At 36.3% G+C, this 20,555-nt stretch overlaps 1 protein-coding gene across 1 annotated transcript in view; it reads right to left on the bottom strand.

The window, feature by feature from the left end:
* Nucleotides 1-20,555, bottom strand: part of FBN1 (fibrillin 1) — a 311,665-nt gene that overhangs the window by 93,557 nt on the left and 197,553 nt on the right. Inside the window, exons 15-22 of the mRNA XM_036734672.1 lie at nucleotides 17,353-17,475; nucleotides 15,523-15,675; nucleotides 10,560-10,613; nucleotides 9,131-9,256; nucleotides 4,140-4,265; nucleotides 2,274-2,393; nucleotides 1,865-2,002; nucleotides 528-578 (exon numbers count right to left, since the gene is read on the bottom strand). Of these exons, the coding sequence (XP_036590567.1) occupies nucleotides 528-578; nucleotides 1,865-2,002; nucleotides 2,274-2,393; nucleotides 4,140-4,265; nucleotides 9,131-9,256; nucleotides 10,560-10,613; nucleotides 15,523-15,675; nucleotides 17,353-17,475 (891 nt within the window). The remainder of the gene's footprint in view (nucleotides 1-527; nucleotides 579-1,864; nucleotides 2,003-2,273; nucleotides 2,394-4,139; nucleotides 4,266-9,130; nucleotides 9,257-10,559; nucleotides 10,614-15,522; nucleotides 15,676-17,352; nucleotides 17,476-20,555) is intronic.

Here is a 20,555-nt window from a genome sequence, read left to right as displayed (position 1 = left end):
ATTGTTGTTTTTAAAATATTTCAGCTGCTGTGTCATGTCAGGTTGTGTTAGTCATGATGACCTATGGCTATCTGGGATTTTGTGTGAGTGGAACAGAAAACCGAAGAAGCCCACCTAGACTTATAGCGAGGATGAAAAGAGTAATGTTGTTTGGTCTTCAGTGTACTTTTGTGTGAGACCACATAACACGGTAACAACAAAAATGTTCTCCACCCCTCTTTAAAAACTACTTTTTGTTCCCATCTTCAGACACAGTGTTTTGAAATCTGTAGTTACTGTAAACTAAGGTTTGGGCTAACACATTTTGAGGTCTCCTTATTCTTTGGCCACTGTGTTTTGACACTGGCAGAACTGTCTGCCGGCTGAATGAATGAAGGCTTGTGAAATCAACATCTGTCCTTTTATTGTTCTTTTCTTTCACTGCATATTTTGCACTGTACAGTTACATGGCAACCTTAACCAATTCAGTCAACACAAACATTCTTCCCATGGAGAGTAATTTACAGTTTACAAATAACAATAAATACCTTCACACTGTGTTCCTTTAATTCTTGAGTACCCCTTAGCACATATTGGGTCTGTAAAAAAAATAAATATACAAATTTGGAATATTGAACTCCAGACTCTGTGGTTATGACATAGTGTATAAAACACGAAAGAGCAACTGGAACATGAACTGGATTTTGTTCCTATGAATAAGTCTGAGATCACTTAAAAGCATTTTCTGAGATTGTATAGGCGTGGAAGATTAATAATGAAATGAGTCTCTTTGCCTCCCACTCAATTCCCCAAGGGACCCTTAATACAGCACGATAAACTGAAGTCTAAAAGACTAAATGGCTGCAGATTTCTCAACAGCAACTAACCTTAAAACATAAACTACACTATAGGATTACTCTAAAGACATCATGGAAAATTTGGTAAATGCTGATGAACACAGAAACTTTACAATCTTCAGAATTTACATGGCAAGAACTTTAATAAACCAAAAAACCTAAATGATGAACAAGTCTATCAAACCCAGCTTTTCAAATAACGTAGAATTTCAGCTAACATTGAACATTTTCCCATAGTGCAGTTATGGCTATTTAATTCTATTTGTTCCCAAACTCTAGGATTTTTTTAAACCTGTCTATAGCTTCTTCAGGCAGCTTCAAAAGAATTCATATGCTTCTTTCTCAACTGTGTACAAAAGCCAAAATTAACAACATGACAGCATTGTAAGAGAAGACTAGGTATGGGGGGCAGCTAGGTGGTGCAGTGAGTAGAGCGCTGGCCCTGGAGTCAGGAGGACCTGAGTTCAAATCTAACCTCAGCCACTTGACACACTTACTAGCTGTGTGACCTTGGGCAAGTCACTTAACCCCAATTGCCTTGCCTGCCCCCTCCAAAAAAAAACACAGTAGACTAGGTAAAGCACAAGACTACAGTCCTTGTTATCTAGTTTCCTTTCTAATATCAACATAAATTGTTATTGCCATCATAAGCGTTTTTGTTCACCCTCATCAAGAAAAAAATCCAACAACAAACTTTTCCATTGGCAATGGGATCAATAATCTCTATAAAGTATAGATCAGAACTTACAATAACATCATCTTACTAGGCTTTGGCTCCTAATCAAACTATTTGTTATTTTTAAGCACTTAGGACCATCTATCTTTCCCATGTGCTCCAGCTGACTGATGCAGACACATCTGGTCTACAGTTCAGGTCCACTTGCCTATCTATTTTGCTTTTTTAAAGTTGGATGGGACAGAAAAAATGAAAAAACAAACTTCTCCAGAAAGAGTTTAGCCTTTTAGCCACTGAATTAAAGTGATAAAGGATAATGGGGCCAAGGAGTAAATAAAGCCATCTTTCTTACCTATTTGACAAGGTGTGCATGGGCTTCCCCAGGCAGCACCCAGTGAAGAACAGCACTGTGACTTCAGTGTGGCTCCATTGATATTGATTTCACATCTTCCATCAACAATACTCTGCCAACACGTGCCTTTAATTGTTTCTGGATGGGAAAGGGGAAGGATTCAAACACTTTAAAACATACTACTTGGTTAAGTTCAGGTATCAAAAATTTAATTGCACACGCTACCTTTTTTTATTTACATAAAAGTTACTACCGTATAAAGAGTAGTTTGAAATAGAGCTGGCATTACCACAATGATCATAAAAGCTCAGTTTCTGCATAATTAGAGGCCCATTTTGGTGTTAAATTGGCACTAAAATGTGCTTAATACATGAATAAAAATAAATATAATATTTAAATAGATACATACCTATGCAGATAGTTTTTGTTGTATCCAATGTACTTTCAGAAGAACATTCACAAACAAAGGAACCCAGGGTGTTTTTGCATACTCCATTAACACAAGGGCTTGATTCACATTCATCAATATCTGAAACAAAAATATATCTATATTGTGGCTAAAGCTAATTTCAGGGATGACTTCATTTGTCATCTTATGTTCTCAATAAAGGAGGCTCAAATGATCCTTTTCCTAGGTTAGCTGAAATGTCCAAAGCACTGAGTTTGTACGTATTTAACATAGGTTCCTAAATTTCACTTCAATCCTTGAAGCTAGAACAGATCTTCCATTCTGTCACTGGTATAGTGGATAAAGACCTGACTTTGTTACAAGGAACACCAGGGTGCAAGTCCTTCCTCTACTGTATGGGATCCTAAGCAAATCATTTAACTTCTGAGTGCTATATGCAGCTCTCTCACGCTGTAAACTGAAGAGAAGGTAACCACCTGCATTGGTACACAGTTTCCTCATCTGAAGTTCCCTATAGCAATGAAACCACAGGTCCTGATCCATCTTTAATTATTAAATGCTGCTGAATGATTTAAGACTATCAAGGTCAATATAATGATACATTCTGAAGAAGATGCAGCCAAACTGATGGCAAAAGGCCCCTCAGCTATCAGCAATGGTGATGTAGCACTTACTTCCAGTGTCCTAGGATATCAGGTAATAATTGGAGGCTCACTTAATTTTGTAGTTAAGTGAAGAGTTTACATGGACCTAAAATGTTTGGTTTTAGTGGCTGTGTGGAAGTCGAGAAAGGGCTTAGTTGTGACCTTGTAGATGGGGGAAATGTTAACAAAGGGGGATGTTCATGTGTGAATCCTAGGGCAGTCTGAGCTGTCCTTGGGGACTTCACTTGTGAATGGAAATTCTATTCAAAGTGAGTGAAGGAGTCCTGAACTGTGTGGACTGAAGAGAGACAAGTGCCCCATGCCTGGCTAGATGGCTAGAGAGGCTGTGTGGATCTGCGTCCTAGTGCTGATCTTCATAAAACACTAACAACATTCCAAACAATTCATATACTTCTTTCTCAATGATGTACAAAAGCTAAAATTTATGACATGATGGTATTGAAATAGTAAATTACATAAACTACAAGATTAAACTCCTTGTTATTTCTTTTTCCTTTAAACATAAACTGTTTAGTGCCATCAAAAGGCTATCTATTCAAGTCTGTTAATAAAAAAACCATTAATGTATATTTTGTGCTGTTGGTAGGACCAGTACTTAAATTTTAGCTCAGAACCTGACTGAAACAGGCTGGCAGATGTGAGATATCTGACTGCCATGTACATGAAGCCCCAGTGGTCTCAGCAGGACAAGAGTACTGGGGGGAAGCAACCTGAATGAGTGACACCTGTGTGTCTAAGTGGATCTATGTTTCAGTCAGGTTAAGTGATTTGCTCAGTCACATAGTTTAATAATTGTTAGCTCCAGGATTTGAAACAAGTTTTCCTGACTTCAAACACAACTTTCTTGCCACTACTTCAGACTGTCCCTCCTACAACTACCACAGACCTGGAATACAGTAAAGTTTGGGCTAAAGGACCAAGTTTGCCATGAACAAGCTTTGTGACTTTAAGTTAAATTGCTAAATTTTTCTGGGCCTCAGTTTCTCATGAAAGAACCAACAGATTGGACAAGATGATTTCTACATTTCCTCTCAACACTAAATTCTAAGAAGAGAATCTTGATTAAACATTTAACTAGATTCAGATGACTAGAAAAGATCTGTAGAAACTATCTAGATAAATCAACTTAAACACATTTATCTAGCTTGTTACCATTTTTTACTCTTAGAGTCAGCTATACAAATAGCATAAAAGCACATACCTTCACAAGTTTTTAGGTCAGGTTTGTATACAAAGCCCTTGGGACAGGTACAGGTGAAACTTCCAGGAGTATTTCTGCATTGCCCATTGTCACAAAGCAAGGTGTTTAATGCACATTCATTAATATCTGTAATGGAGATGGAGATCGGAATTAGAAAGTCCAATTTCATACAGTTTCTTAAACATTTTAAGTTCTCAATTTGTCAGAAAGTCTAGGAGGCTTTCTACTGAATTTATTTTTTGTTTCTTCTCCCCACCCCCTTCCCTGAATAGGAAACAATCCTTGATATTATGTTACAGGCTCAGGATAATTTAGAGGCTCTCAGTTCGGGGCTATGTAGTACAAAGGATTGGAAGAACTGTTAATTATCTAAGGCAGTTTAGATAGACAATTCAAATCATTTCAGGTCAAAACCATTGCTTTATGTTCAATTGTCTATGAACCTGTATGGTAGCTATGAATGTTTTCATCCTAGGTACCATTAAATCTACTTGTATCACTACTGTACTAAATATTGCCTAATGTACTCAAAATGCCACATTTATCTGAAGCATATATATTTGAAGTAAATGATTTGCTCACTTAGAAATTCCGGTCAGCCTATTAGCTGACATTTTAAAAACTCAATTATATAAAATAAAAGACTTGCATATTTAGCTTTGTGGTACTTCATGGGTAGAAGGTGCTATAAACACCCTTGAATCAACTCTTTGATCTTCTTTTTTATGTTATACAATCCCATGGACCTGAGCTTATACACTTTAAAATATCAGAGAGTCAAGTATAAAGTCTTAGGGTATGAGAAAATCATGCATGGGAAATCCTAACAAAATGATTTTGAGATGTGTAATTGCAATGTGAAAGGGTCAAAACTGCAGTTCTTAACTCTCACTGACTGGCAATTAGAATAGTAGAATTTGCTGTTAAGATAAAAAATAGCTAGTCACTGGGAGCCATGTGTGGGAAATGACTGTAGCAGACCTTTGGTTCACAACTTCTTTCCCTCTTACCACAATCAAGCCCTGACCTGATAATAATGGATCCAATTTTGTAGTGTTTACTAAAGCAAAACTCTCATTGAAGTAAGAATTCCCACTGGCTCCCAAACTCCCCCTTCAGCTTTCCAAGGGGTGATTTTTGGATGAAGCTGAAACATCCCTGTGTCTTTGTGCACTGCCCAAATAAATAATGATTTTTGGTGCCTGCCAACCAAGAGAGGCCCTTCTAAAAAGATGAAATAGTAAAACATGTTTTCAGTTGAGTCTGCTTTGAAAATACCACATGTATTCAAATTATGGCTGCCCCAGGATAAAAGCTGCACCCTAAAAAGCTGTTCTAAAGTTCAGAGTGAGGGGAGGGTATAAGTTTTATTATTGAAAGACAAAATAAAAGGCCAGAACTTATATCAGCAGCAAGAGGTAAAGAGAAAAATAGGTAGCAGAAGAGTAGGAGTATGCTTAATTCTGTAGCTCACCAGTTCTTTTTAGCCTCTTTTTCCTTTAACCGCCAAGTAATTAATCCTAAATCCAAAGAAAAAATTAGGCTTGGACTTTCACAATAATTTGGAAGGGGTGAGAGAGGATGGATTTTTTGATCATCTGTGATGAGTATGCATGTATGTAAATGAATTAGATAAATAAGGAAGAAGGGCAAAAAAAAAGTTCTAATTTTCACCTAAATAAACATCCTGTCTTCTTCCCTTGTCATCTTTCAAACTCCATGCAGCACCAGCCCACTTATCTAAACAGTGCTGAATAACTATTGTGTATGTGAGAATTTCCCTGAATTCACTTCTTAAAGCAAAGAATTAACAGGTTGAACTAAAGAGTCCTTAAGGTAAACATGAGAAGAAAAGTGGCATAGGCAATTACCAAAGAAAAAAATCAGAGGAATTGATTTTAAATATCTAGTGTCTCATCCTAAAGTTTTCATCTTCATATAATTTCCCAAATTTAACCCCTTCTTCCATTTCAGCAGCCATAGGCTTAAAGAAGGCATTGGTAGATATCACCTGGATGACGAGTACCCAATTTTTTGTTATAGGTGGAGTCAAGAGACACATAACTGCTTGAAGAAAGTGGCTATGATATGTCATAGAAGTGGGTAAATAGATAAATAGATGGATTTGAAATACCATCTAGGCAAACTGCAAGACAAGGAAGGAGGGCATGAGAGAGAGAAAAGAAATCATATGGGGTATAGAGCATTAAGAAGGGCCCACAGAAGTTTGAGAAGTAGTTGCAAATAGTGGGAAAAGCCAAAGGAGCTTTTGGGAAACCAAGAAATGCACAGAATGCTGAGAAGGCCAGAGGCAGCACTTTATACTTAATACATCTCAAATAATAATAACAAAAGCAACCAAAGAAAATTAAAGAGATTTGGAAGGGGTAAAATTAATGACAGGGAGAAGAAAGAAAGGAATGAGAAAGAAAAAGAAAGAAAGGAGACAGGGGAAAATAGAAAGGAGGAAAGATGAGAAGAAAAGGAGAGGGCAGACAGGCAAGCAGAGGAAATGTGCAGGATCTAGAAAGAGAATGCTATTCAATTCAAGATAGTTTGAAGATTTAACCCACGGCCCATAAAAAGCATTAATGTGGTAAAAGAGAGTACAATAACAATAATAATGAAGAATGTGGTTGATAATTCTAGGGCAAGGAAATATTACCAAATAAGTTTTTAAATTATTTGGACTTCTATCTTGAAATTAAATTTTAGTTGTATGTAATTTAGACCTATGTAAACCAAAGCAAGTGAACACAAAACTCAAGTTCACAATACAGCAGACCATCACCCAGAAAAAGGATAATTTAGAGCAACTGCAATTATATTAGTTACATGTATAATATTATAAGTGGTGTATATGTATATATATATGGTTACATATAGATGGATACTGTATGTGTATGTTGCCTAGAAATCAACTTCTAATATTTAAATGTAATCAATGGTACAAAAACATATGGAGCAGCTATTGTACAGCTGGCATAATTCTCATAGATAGAGTAAAAGAATTAAAAAAGGAACAAATGAAAAAAAAAAAGAAAAAAAAAGGAACAAATGAAGGAGTTAGACTAATAGTATAGCTTTTATTGATGATTTTCATTATATTTATTCCTACATATGATTTTTTTTGTCTTTTATTCCCAAGGTCTAGCACGGTGCCTGGTAGATAATGGAAGTTTAATAAATGCTCATTTAATAAATGATCATCTTTCTAAAATGTTAGCCTCATAAAGGTCACATATCATTTATCTCTGTATCTCTCTCACCACCTAAATACAGTTAGTGCTTTGCACAAAGTACTTAATAAATGGTTACTGCATAAATAAATAATGCAGTTTTCAGTTGTGATTAGCATATGTGAAATTTACATGCAATGGTATCAAGTGTAATTTAAAATCACAGTACATTTTTTGAATGCTAAGGTTTTGGGAAAGGCAAGAAACGGAATCTCCTTTTACAGGCACATTATCATTATTATCATTATCGTCATCGTCTCAATGATTATTCTTCATTTTTAAAAAGCAACTCTAACATGCATTGGGTAAGTTACCAAACAATATTTGACTGCTACAACTCTTTCCTATGATCCTTGGCAATATTTGATGTCTCTTCCTAGTTTTTCTGTTACTATTTCAAACTCTCTTCAGTTTTCTTTAGTAATCATCATTCTCTGAGATTTACTAAGCATCGACAGCAAACATAAAGGTCCCCTCTATTATTTTCTTCTTCCGGACAGAGGGGATAAGAGGTCACATGCATAGGTATATTAGCATACAAAAGCCCTTCTCATTTTTATTACTTCCAACTCCTGGCCAAGGGCTTTTACTTTTCTCTTTATTGCCAGCCCTTGCTTGACTAAAAGAATAATCACGGGAAGAAAGAACACAGGATCCAAGGGTCACTTTTATAATGACTATGAATCTATTGCCAGACTTTGAATATTTTAATTTGTGGTATTTAATCTTTCACATGACAGATATCCCTTCACTTTATCAAACAGATAAGTCTCAGGAAGTTTTACATCAATCAGATTTCCTGTAATGAATCTTATTTTTTAATGACCTCTATTATAAAAGTGGAATAATACTTTGAGCATCGAAAATACTTTGGATGTTATTTAGTTTTTGATAAAATATTAATACTGTGTGCCACCCAAAATATTTAAATCACAAATAAAAATACTAAAAGTAAATTACCATAAACTGATAATATGACTGTGTGCATCACCCTGTCTTACTGTTCCCACTACAAAACACCAATTGTTAAGGTGTAGCAATATAACTAAGTTTTTCACCAGCTTCTTTAATTTCTGTAATATTTTTACCTTTAAAAATGATCATTCTAATTTTTGTCCCTGAAATTACTGACATCTTTTTTAAAATATCGCTGTCTAGTAATAGTTAGATTGCTTGTTTTTGTTTTTGTTCCCCTCCTCCAACCCCCACTCTTGGCAATGGCCTAAAAAAGCCAAGGGCTGAAAAATTAAATCTTCTTTTGCAATCCCAATGTTCCTAGGAAAGAGCTATCCAGCAAAGCTCAGTAAACTACAGATGTGCAACTTTTCACCTAAATTAATGACTAAACACTGGTGGCTGCTGCTGCTACAACGGGATGTTTTCAAACCAAAAAGGTGTCACTTAGCTTGGCAGAGTGCTGACAGTTACAACAGATAAACTAGTGGCCTGAATTTTACTGTATCATCCTGAATAGTAGGTATAGTAAGGTGGATATAGTAAGATGACACTATAGGACCTTCATATTTGGTTCACTTCATCAATGTTCTTTTCTGTGGATTTAATTTTTAACTTAATAATTTACAAATTCCTTGAATTTAGACTTCTGTTGTATGAATCTGTTTTAACTGAGTGATTTTATACCTACTACAACAATTTCAGTTTTGTCATACAACGTTTTGATTATAGATTAAAAAGAAGCTTAAATAGTCCAACCTCCAAGCATCTCTTGGGAAAAAATGGTATATTACTTACCAACACAGTTTTTCCCACTTGCATCCACTTCATATCCTAAATTGCATATACACTTGTACGTGCCACGCAGATTCTCACAAATTCCATTTGGGCAAATATCAGGATCCAGGGCACATTCATTTATATCTGCAACATGTTCAAGTTAGACATCAGTATCATGTTTCCGTGAACCTTAAATAAACTAACTCTGCCTCTCTCTCTCTCACACTCTCTCTCTCTCTCTCACGCTCTCTCTCTCTCTCTCTTCTCTCTCTCTCTCTCACACTCTCTCTCTCTCTCTCACGCTCTCTCTCTCTCTTCTCTCTCTCTCTCTCACGCTCTCTCTCTAGGTTTCAGCTTCACCACCTCTAAAATGGGGGGTTTGGATGATTTCCTGGCCACCTCTCCCCAATATATATTGTCTACTCCACCTTAACAGAAGCTACTTGGGGACAGGGACTGTCTTGCTTTTGTATTTGTTTCCTCTGTACTTAGCACCGTGCTTGGCACATGTTAGCATTTAATAAATGCCTTTGTCATTCATTCATTCATCTTTAAAAGTTCTTTCCAGCTTCAACACTCTATATTACATAGATAAGCATCAACTTACTCATTTTGGGACAACTTTAAAAATATTAAGAGTAATTTTGACTGAACTTACAGTTAATCAAATTTGCTGCTTATTGCTATCCCTGTGACTTTTTCAAACTCTCCTTAGCCTCTTTCGGGTTATAAATATGCATTGAGATTAACTAAGCACAATTATTATTAGACCTTCAGAACTCCCTTGATTGCTTCAGTTGTCTTCGTCTGGCAGGAAGGTGAGTTGAGTATCGTCAAGACAACAGTTTTTTTCCTTTGTCTGTCTCTCTGTTTCTCTTATTTGTTATCTTTATCCCTCTTTTTCCTTCTATTTGGACCCTATTGTGGCATCTCTAACTCCAAAAGATGAATTCAAGCAGCCTTTTCCTCTTCCAGCAGTTAAATAATGCCTTGCTGTTGACTACACAATAGATTCTGGCTCAGCAAGTTACTCTACCATACTAAGATGACTAACAATTTCACAACTGAGAAATCCTCCAAGGATATAGTTATCACATGTCCGTACAACAAAGCCATAAACTCAGACACAGACTTGGGCTTCAACAATAGAAAAGCAACAGGCACTTGACATATGACCTACTGCCTTTCAAATTGGGTTCCAATTCCTTTAAGTTAGCTCCCTCCCTAAGCACCTAAGCAACCCCAAGGAATGTTGCATTCTCCCTGTAGAAGTATCTGAGGTTTCCAGAAGTACCCTGATGAGTTTTCTGATGTCTCAGCAAAGTCTTGAGACTTGGGAATGGCAATAGCTCCACTAGGGGTTCCTCTGAAAGCCAAGCAGCATTTCTGCTACCACCATATAAACTTAAGAATTATAAACTTAATGAATTTCAAACTGATTACTCACCACTGCCTCCTGAAGTCATTCCTGGGCCACTGCTGCAAAGTGCCTGATATTCCGCTGAAATAAATGAAAGGACAGTCAATGATTCTTTTGTTTCTGTGATAAGGAAATTTTAACCCTGGCTTCACATACATTATTTCCTCCAAAGTAAGATCAAGCGAATTAAGGAAGAAGCTGAAAATGAGACATTTCCCAGGGGTGAGTGTTCTATATCTGTGATATCAGTGTAGGGAATTCCCAGTGAGAAAATTCACTCTGACAAAGTAGATCTATAACTGTTCTGTAGTTAGTCTTAAGAGAGGGCCACTGAGAGGTTACATTTGCTCAGAATCAGAAAGCCAGTACATGTTTCAGCTGTGTCTGACTCTTTCCGACCCCATTTTGGGTGTTCCTGGCAGAGATACTGGAGTGGTTTGCCATTTCAGTCACCAGCTGAATTTACAGAGGAAACCGAGGCAAATAGGGTTAAGTGACTTGGCCAGGGTCACACAGCTAGCAAGTGTATGAGGCCAGATTTGAACTAAGGAAGATGAGTCTTCATGACTCCTGGCCCAGCACTCTATCCACAGCAGTACCAAGGTGCACCCCAGAGCTAGTACTTAAACCCCGGGTTTTCCTGGATCTAAGAACAGCTCTTTATCTTTATATATCTTTATACCATCCTGCCTTCTGCCCAGAGCATAATATCTACTTTTTATATCATGCTTCAGAAATGCAATTCTAGCATTGAGCAAGAATTGCTATATTTCCAAGTCTCTCCTTTGATTACTTTATTTCTTTTCTTTTTAAAAAATGGTTTACTGCATTAGTAAATCAGAAAAATATTGTAGGCAGTATATATTCAATATGTTCTTTAAACTTTATCTTTTGAAAATCTCTGTTTCCTTGAGAGTCTTTTGGCTTTTTAGCATGTTTAGGAAACTCCAACATTTCCAAGCAAAATAATATTTAGATGAGGGGACCATTCAGTTGGGTACAAACAGGACTATATTTACTCTTTTGGGATTTTTTTTAAAGTCAAGAAAGATTTCAGGATAAAAAGCCTCCGTGCATTTGAAACAAGGGTCATAGGGAAAGCAATCACTAGTATAGATATGGTGAGGTCATCCTGAAAAGTTGTGTCTCTGGGATACACTGAATGTAGTCATTCTAAATGAGTTTGTGATTTGTAACTGAAGAACTGTTCCTAAAAATAGATCTGCTGCAATAATGGGAAGTCAAAAACTTGAAAATTGAAAGAAGCTGTTATAAGGACCAATGTCTGTGTAGCAGCAGGAACATTTCCAGGTATTTGATGCACCTAGGGAATCTTTTGTTTATTTCCATGTGGGAGGCTCACAAATGCCCTGAAAATGCACATGGCTTTTCCACAGTACACCTTCACAAGAATATTCAGTGATCCAAGTATTTCAATGACTGGAGAACCTACATGCCCTCCAACTGGTCTGTCTATAACTGTATACCTCTTCCCCACAGGTACTTCTGTGTGGCCATGTATTTAACCTCACTGTTAAAATTCTAGAGCTAGCAGGTTTTTTAAATCAACATTCAAGTAGCATTGCTGAGAAGCAATATACTCTACAATCTCTAGTCTTCCTTTTATGTTTTTCTTTGACTGCAAACACAATACAACTAGGCTATTGGCCTGGATCAGCCACTAATTTTCTATTGTGACTTGCCTAAAGTCAATCACCATCTATAAAATTAAGAGGCTGGACCATTTAAATGCTAAGATTCCTTCCAGCTATAATGAATGACTATTTACTGTCAATAACTGAAAGGTTTTTCTGCTAGTATTGATTTTGTTCTGATCTATCAGCCTCCACAAATGGAGACAAATGAGCAAAGATAATACAAAATTGTAGATAATTCATGAATTACTTCATTTTGTCTTTGGAGTCTATGAGATTTTTCTTTTTTTGCTTTTGTTTTATTAGAAGTGTATCTAATATTCTGGAAAATAATTTCAAACAAAATAAAGAAGCCAAACAATGAATACCTAATTTAAGTTAGAAAGACTTAATAGCTGTCAGCTAACTGACTAAGCACTAGCCCAGCTTAAATAGAAGTAACTTCAATGAAGCAGATATGTTGAGTGTTTTATTTTCAAATGCCCTCTTATTATATGCAAAAGATAAATTTAAAGAGTGTGAAATGTCCACAAAACCAATAATTCAGTAATGATGTTCTCTAAATATAATTGATTAAAACATCAATTTAGGTGAAAACTTGTTACTATCAATAAATCTGAAAGCAATCTTTGCTGCATGTTAACCACAATATGGATTTTTGAGAATCTGTGGTAATAAATTTTTCTATGTGAAAAGGGAACCCAAATATCATGCAGCAGTCCACAATGTCAAGCAGAATCACATAATGTAGTCAAGTGGAAAGCATCTGCCTTACCAACTGGAGAGAGAGGGTTTCTCCACTGAGGTAATAGACTCCGTATTTTCTAAAAGCACAGTTCAAATTTTTATACTCTAGTGTGCTAGTAAATTATACTCCTGGTAATAAAAATAAATGGCTTATATAGACTAAAGCAGAACAAACAACAACAAAACACACACATTCCTACCTCTGCATTCCAAAAGATTAAAGAAAAGCAGATGATTTCCTGAATTTTGAAATAACTTAAAAAGTGTGTTCAGGTGCCAAATGAGAAAGGTAGCAGCAATAACAGTAATAAAAGGTAGGGAAAGGGAGTTTAGAGTAATATTTCTCCCCCATCCTCTCACATCAGCATCAGATTAAAATATTTGTGGAATAGCGTAGGCAATAAAACAGGAAACACACTCAACCTTGTAGCTCTGGGAAAAATGCACTTTTGCTCTCTGCTTCCTAACTTAGCTTATTCTTGGTGTAAAGGAAAGCAAGTGAGTGACACAGTTGTTTTCCATATGGGCCAGAGCTGGTATTAGATTATCTGGAATTAGGTCATACTCCTATTCTGTGTACAAAATGATGCATGCTCCTGAAACACTGGTAAGGGACAGCAATAGGAAAATGCCACAGAATTACATTTGTGTGGCCCTTAACAGTCATTAGAACCCAGGGAGCAACAAGGAGATCTGCTAATGGAATGTACAATTAAAGATGCCTGCCTGCGGACGAAGGAGCTTAAAAGCCTTTCTAAATAAGTTTAGGCTGTTGGGTAGAAATGTCTTCATTTACAGTTTGCACGTGTCTCATTTCCGGAGAGGAAAGATGCATTTTTAGCTCTCAGATGGTTAGCTTCAAACCAGATCAAATGATAGAAAGGGGAAAAACTTTTCCCTTCTGAATATATTCAGTTTCCACAGCAATACATCTCCTTCTGAGAAATTCTTTTCTCCCCTGAAATGAAAGATGTCCTACATTTTGCCCTTCATGAATTGGCATTTTCAACAACCAAATAGGTGGGCAGACCAGCCTAGATGAAACAGTTTCCACATGTGTAACTCTTCTGTTTAAATTCATTCAAATATAAAACAGAAGTCAGTGGCACTGGGCCCTAAATTTAGAAAACATTTTAACTCTATAATGCAGTGGGTCATGAAATAGTCTGCTCAAAGAATATAGCCTGCTATCATTTCTCTTAAAATCCTGTACTAACAGCTTTTCAGAGAAGCAGCACAATATAGTGAAAAAAGCACAATACTGAGAGTCAGGAGGAACAGGTCCTAGTATTCCTTCTGTTACTAATTTGTGATATGATCAATACTCAACCTTTCTGTGCTTCAGTTTCATCTGTAAATTGAGAATATATTTAACTTTACCTATCTCACAGAGTCATTGTAAAGATAAAATGACATAATAAATCTGAGAGTAACTTGTATCATCACTCAAGGCAAAAAAAACAAATGTAAGATGTTGCATAATGTCATTGACTACAGTAAAGCTGTCTTTCTGTGGTTATTTTTACTTTTAAAAAAATCCATTCACTAGACCCTATATATTAACTTAAAACATCTAATAGGTGTATATAGCTTTATAATGGCAAGGAAGATCTTTTCCAATGAGACACGGTTTTGGAAATCTAAAAGTAACTCTTAACTAATTTTTTTTCTAAGCCAGAAAACTACATGGGTACAACTAAGATGAGACAAAATACACATACACACACACATATACACACATGTTTTGAGTATAAGGGAGAATACTATTTTAATATAACAAATATTTATGACTAAACCACCTTTCCAATGCTGAAAATCTGTTGTTTCCCTTAGTCTTGCAAACAACAACACATCATGTTTGAGTCGAAAAGGCCTGTATGTATTACTTAGTTCAATCTGTCTATAGATAAGGAAATTGTACCCCCTGTTTTAGATGTAAATAGTTTCAACTCATTTTCAAAAGGAAGGGTAAAATTCTCATACAAATAAAAACTAAAGTCCAAAATTAAGTGACCATTAATTAGTGATTGGACCAGGACTAGAACCTAAGTCTCATTATTTCTAGTTTAGTGCTATTTCTATATCATGATACCTCCTACAATACTATGTATATCCTATGCTATGTTACCTCCAACATGAAGATTTTTAACCAAGTTTGAATAAACAGTATGGGACAAAATTCTTGATCATATAAAACATGATGCAATGGACATTTAAAAAATTTTAGAAATATTTCAGGGAATTTTAAAATTATTTCCTTTTATATTATGCAAAATCCTGGTTTCATCAGAGGTCAGGTAGGCTGCTCTTGCAAATTAGAAATGCTGAATTTGAATTAGAAAACCAGGCTGCTTAAAGATGCCATACCCCGTGAAGAACATGAGTAGAGCTAATTTGGGGTGTAAGGGATATTTTGTAGAAAAGTACAAAAATTTCAAATAAATCTGAAGGGCACATAAAGGACAGCCTAGGCTGGGTAAGACTTGATTAGAACTTCCGCCAAGCTCCTGGCAATGCACGTATGCAACTAGAGTACAGTGCCATCATTTCCTCTTCTACTGTAACAACAACTGCTTAACATTCCATACCTGAATTCTGTGCAGGGCAAGGCTGGCAAGGCTCCCCAAAGGCATATTCAGTGCTGGCACAGCAGCATTCAGACTTAGTAACTGCTCCAAATAGGGGTTTGACACATTGACCCCTTTTGTAGCCACCATAGCATGTGCTCCGCATGTGCGTATCTACAACAGGGAAAAAAATCCTATTATCTTACTGAATCTTGAAACTGTGGAGACACCCTTGGTGAGGGCTGAAACACATTCAATAGCTTCAAAGCTGGTCCTGGACTCTGCCTATTTCCTCAATGTTCTGATTCACACTGATATAACATTTCTGTTATAAGGGTTTTGAGATCAATTTAAAAAAAATCTCACTTCCAAATAGTTGAAACCTAAACATCAGTACAGATGCTGTCAGTTTTCCAGGGCTACCGTGGGTGAGAAATTATTTCCATAATAGCCCAGCTCATGGAACGATGATGAAGCAGTTTAGAAAGCTAGTTGATTCTCCAAATAAACCTGGGAGCTGGGGAATGTTTGGGTTAGGAGGACCTTTTAAAGAGGAGGAAGTTTACTTTGGATCTAATGACCTCTCCCTTTGACCTTCTCAACTACCATCCCATTGCAAAAACAGGAGGGTGGCTAGCAGAACAGGGTAAAGAAAGTGGGTTCCTGCTCAGCCTGACACTTTCCCAACTCACAGGGCATTCTAATGAACATCCAATGAAAAGAGTAAAATAAACTCAAAATTGTACACAAGGTTTTTCTTTAAGAAAAGCCACATAGTATGGCCAGGAGACTTTAATTTAAGCTAGTTCACTTCTCAATATTTTCTTATTTAAGCTCTTTTGAGTAAGGAAAATTGAAGAACTTCTGTTCAATTAACTTCTTATCACACCCACAACAGCACTTCTGAAGAAGATAGTGCTAGCTTGATCCATTTTAAATAGGTACTACTTAAAAGTCTTGTCCCATTAAATGGGTCCTGTTCTAAATCTATTCTGCAAAAAGATAACAGCATTTACACACTCTAGAGTGAGAGCATAAAGTTCATTATTTTAATAAGGAATTGTGGAAAAAAGACCAGTAAGGTCAATTAACATCAACATTATTCTAGGTAAAGATAAGAGTAAGGAATAAGAGTTTTTCTTTTCTAACTAATAAAGAATGCTCTCTTTTTATGCTTAAACTCAGAAGTGATTCATCATGCTATGTTCATACCTCTTCATTAAAGGTATGGCATTATATAAGTTAAAAAGCAAGTTGTTTTTGTTCTCATTAATAAAATGCTTCAATGTCATCAGGACAAAGGACTGAAATAGGCATTTTACTTTTTCTTGTTTCAAAGGCTTTAATGAATACCTCCCCCACAAACAGATCAATAAGATTGATTTCTCAAATTTCCATCTTTCTGGGAATGCTCAAACAGCTAAACGAAACTCCAGAATATCATGAATTATATTAACCAGTTTTTTGATTCTCCATATTCTTTGCCTTCCACATACTTCCCTTTGGCTACTAAGATGTTCATTAAAATATTCACCAAAAGAGAAGGAAAAGAGAGGTGACAGCACAATTTCAAGAAGAAAACAAGGAGAACGGTGGAGGTTGAAACTAATGATTAAAATAATGTATTGTAGATTCCCCGTAGTGATCATTCATCCTAGCTATGCTTCTCCATTAATTAATCTAATGCCATACTTTTATTTCTGTAGGAAAAAAATCTGCCCCTGAAGGTTTGTTGTTCCTTATTTATCAAAGTTCGCATAAACTAGAATAGGCTATGCATCTGTCGTTTTGTTTTCTATTTTGACATGAAGCTGGTCTGGCACTGTCATTCTTATAACCAGTTTGTCTTACCCACACACACTCGTCCATCCAGCCCCACTGCCAGTCCAGGGAAGCATTCACATCGGTAGGATCCATCTGTGTTCACGCAGCGTCCATTCATGCAGATTCCAGGTGTTTCACATTCATTAATATCTGGGGGGGGGGGAGAGGTTGAAATCACATTGAAAATTTATTAGACATTAAAATGTGTTTTAGTTCACTGGTACAGACATGTTTTAACATTTGAGGAAGGGGAAAGAAGAGGGGGAAAAAGAGAAAGGAAAGAACATCATCTGTTAAAAAACAGTACACTTTCATTTTCTTTTCAGGGAAAAAAAACAGGCAGAGAGGAATCAATTGTCCAAGTTTTGTTTTTTCTTTCACAAAAAGCTACCTAAAAATGCTCTAGGAGATATGCTAACCCAAAATAAGGATCACAGAGGCAAAGGCATAATTGAAGAAAGGAGGAAAAGTGACTGCTTAGACAAAGGGCCCTGTGTAATGGTTCACAAGGCAATTTCTACAACATTGCTACTCATTTTGTAATGTAAGAAGTCAGGCTCAATAGCAAATTACATCTCTGACCTGGTCAGGAAGCTTCCTCTTCTGGCATTCAATTCCTGGGATAATGCCCATCCCAGTACCACCCACGCTTCACGACTCTGGGGCAATTTGCATGACATTTCTGGTTTATGCTGCTTGTTTTTAAAGCGCATCCCATTAATGTTTTACTGGAAAACTGAAGAATTGGCTCAGAAAAATAAATATGGATAAATGAGATGACCATTCTTGGCCAACCACAGCACTAAGTACTATAGGCACCCAGCAGAGAAGGACATTTCTGAAGCACTGAAAGTATTTTAGAGTACACTATGTGTGTATTCAGGGCTAGTAAAATATTTTATGGGACACATCCTAATAGGAACAGGCATTTATTATTGACAAGGGGAACATACCTTTTCTCCCTTCAGAAGGAAGATTTAAAGCAATGGTTTCCAAAGTGTGTTTGCAGCACACATAATACTTATAAGCAAACTGCTTTATAACAACTCTGATTAGTGTATACAACAGCTAGTGTGTATGACTATTTCCTCCTTTCTGACCTTAAAAAGGCAAAGTGAGTGAAACACCTCTATGTTTTGCTTAGTTTATATTGTTTGGCACAAAATACTTTCAAATGGTCCAAGATTTCATGTTCAAATTGTGTTTTAAAGCAGCAGTTATATTTAAGTGTATGAACTCAGTTTGGTTTTGTTCTCCCTGCCATTTTTTATTCAATATAAGATGTACTGTAAAACAGCAGCAACAAGGATCTAACAGAAAGTATCTGAATGCTTTTTAAATAGGTACAAAGTCAGAATGTAGACCCAGGGACTTAGCTCTGTCTTAGGGGATTGACCTCCTTGTATAACTGGTTAATTGCAGGAATGACATTATTTTTCTTTGTACAATTCTATATATCTCAATTTTTGTGGGCACAAAGCTAAAATTCTCAAACCACTATTTGAAAACTTAGCCCAAAGTCTCGAAGAGGAAATTTAGTGAGTCTGGGAATAAGTAAAGGGAACACTCTTGTGTGTAATTCTTCATTAGTGCCACTTGGATTGTGCCTTTTGTAGGCCACATGCTCAAGAAAGATGACAGAGGTAATAATAGGGACCAAACTGTCTCTGGTCACCGAACTATCTAGGAAAAGTATCACTATACTTCTGAAGTGCTGCACTTGTTTGATAAGTGAGGAGGAAAAATCTTATTTATTTATAGACGATGTCATTACTAATATCCATACTAATGCCCTTGCACAGGGTTTGGCAAGACCTAGATTGCCAAAGAGGTCACATCTGACTTCTTGAATGGTTTCATCAATATCATCTACAAACCATATTTATTACTAAATAGTGAAGTCCCAGAACACTGGCAATCTACAGGCGCAAAAGTTGTAAGGCAGCATGGTATGAAAGAATATGACAACATACAAAAAGCCAAAGGTGCCTACCATTTATGATATTAACATCTTTCTTGTTATCATTGTGTTTGGAATTCTTCCCTGACTATTCCAGGAATCTCCTATTCCTCTGTAAGCACCTGTATAAGTCTGCATCACACAATTTAGTACTTCCTTAAATGTTGTTTTATATTGTATGCCTTTTCATTTCCCCAGTTAAACTCCTTGAGACAAGGACTATGTTTACTTCTTCCTTTATGTCTGCCACAATATTTAGAGTAGTCTGAGGTAGGCACAGAGTTGTTCCTAAATATTTTTAATTGAGCAATTAGAAATACACAAGAAAAGCATTACCCTCTATCAGAACTGAAATGAACACTCATTTTCCTTTTCCTTTTCATAAATTTCCACCATTATAAAAAATTGATGTTAGGATCATACAGGATGTAGGTAACCCAACCAAGGGCCTGAAATTCTTTTAGGTACAGGGAAAGGCACATATGCTTACTAAAGACATTATACAAATGAGAAGACATCTTTCTTCATAATACCTTAACCAAAGCTGTCCTAGAGCACTTAGAGAATAGATATCATGTGACTTTATCCTGCTTTCTCAATCTTGGAGAGCTCAGATATTCTACACCTCTCTGTCTGAGACTGCAAGCCAGAAAGTTTTGAGTATAGCACTTTAACAGATCTCCTGGACCTGTTCTAGGTACTAACTCCCATGCCAGGTCTGGTTCCAGCCCAGACCTTGGACCTGGGTCCAGCAATCCACTCATCCATGGCTACAAAATACAAGAGACTCTAAGCAAAAAATTCTGACTCCAGTGATTCTTTTCAAGATCTTAAAATCCAAATCATTTTCATTACTTTTCAGACACAAAACTGAAGCCTGATCAAACACTAAGCTTTCTTATTTTCAAGAGTACAAATTTTTAAAAATCTCATCATTGCCTCAATCCCTAGAGCAATGAGGTTACTTTAAAAGTTATCAAACTGAACAAATATGGCATCTTGGCTTGTAGTTTGTTTATTTCTTCTATTGAATGTTATTTTCTTTGACTGCTATGGACCCTGAAAAAATTCTCTATTCCTTATGGGACATGGAAGAAACTATGAAAACTTGACCACTACAAATAAAATTCTGTATTATTCTCTCCAGGTGGCAAACAAGAAGTGCCAAATAAAATGCAACAGTAGCTCAGCTGCAATTATCTTTCAATTGTGGAGATAAGGCACAACTCTATATGTTCAGGAAGATGTCCAAATCTCCATTGACAAAATG

The sequence above is a fragment of the Trichosurus vulpecula genome, chromosome 8 (genome assembly GCF_011100635.1).
Source record: "Trichosurus vulpecula isolate mTriVul1 chromosome 8, mTriVul1.pri, whole genome shotgun sequence".
Taxonomy (NCBI): domain Eukaryota; kingdom Metazoa; phylum Chordata; class Mammalia; order Diprotodontia; family Phalangeridae; genus Trichosurus; species Trichosurus vulpecula.
The sequence above is the reverse complement of the archived record's forward strand: the minus strand, read 5'-3'. Positions and strand labels throughout refer to the sequence as shown.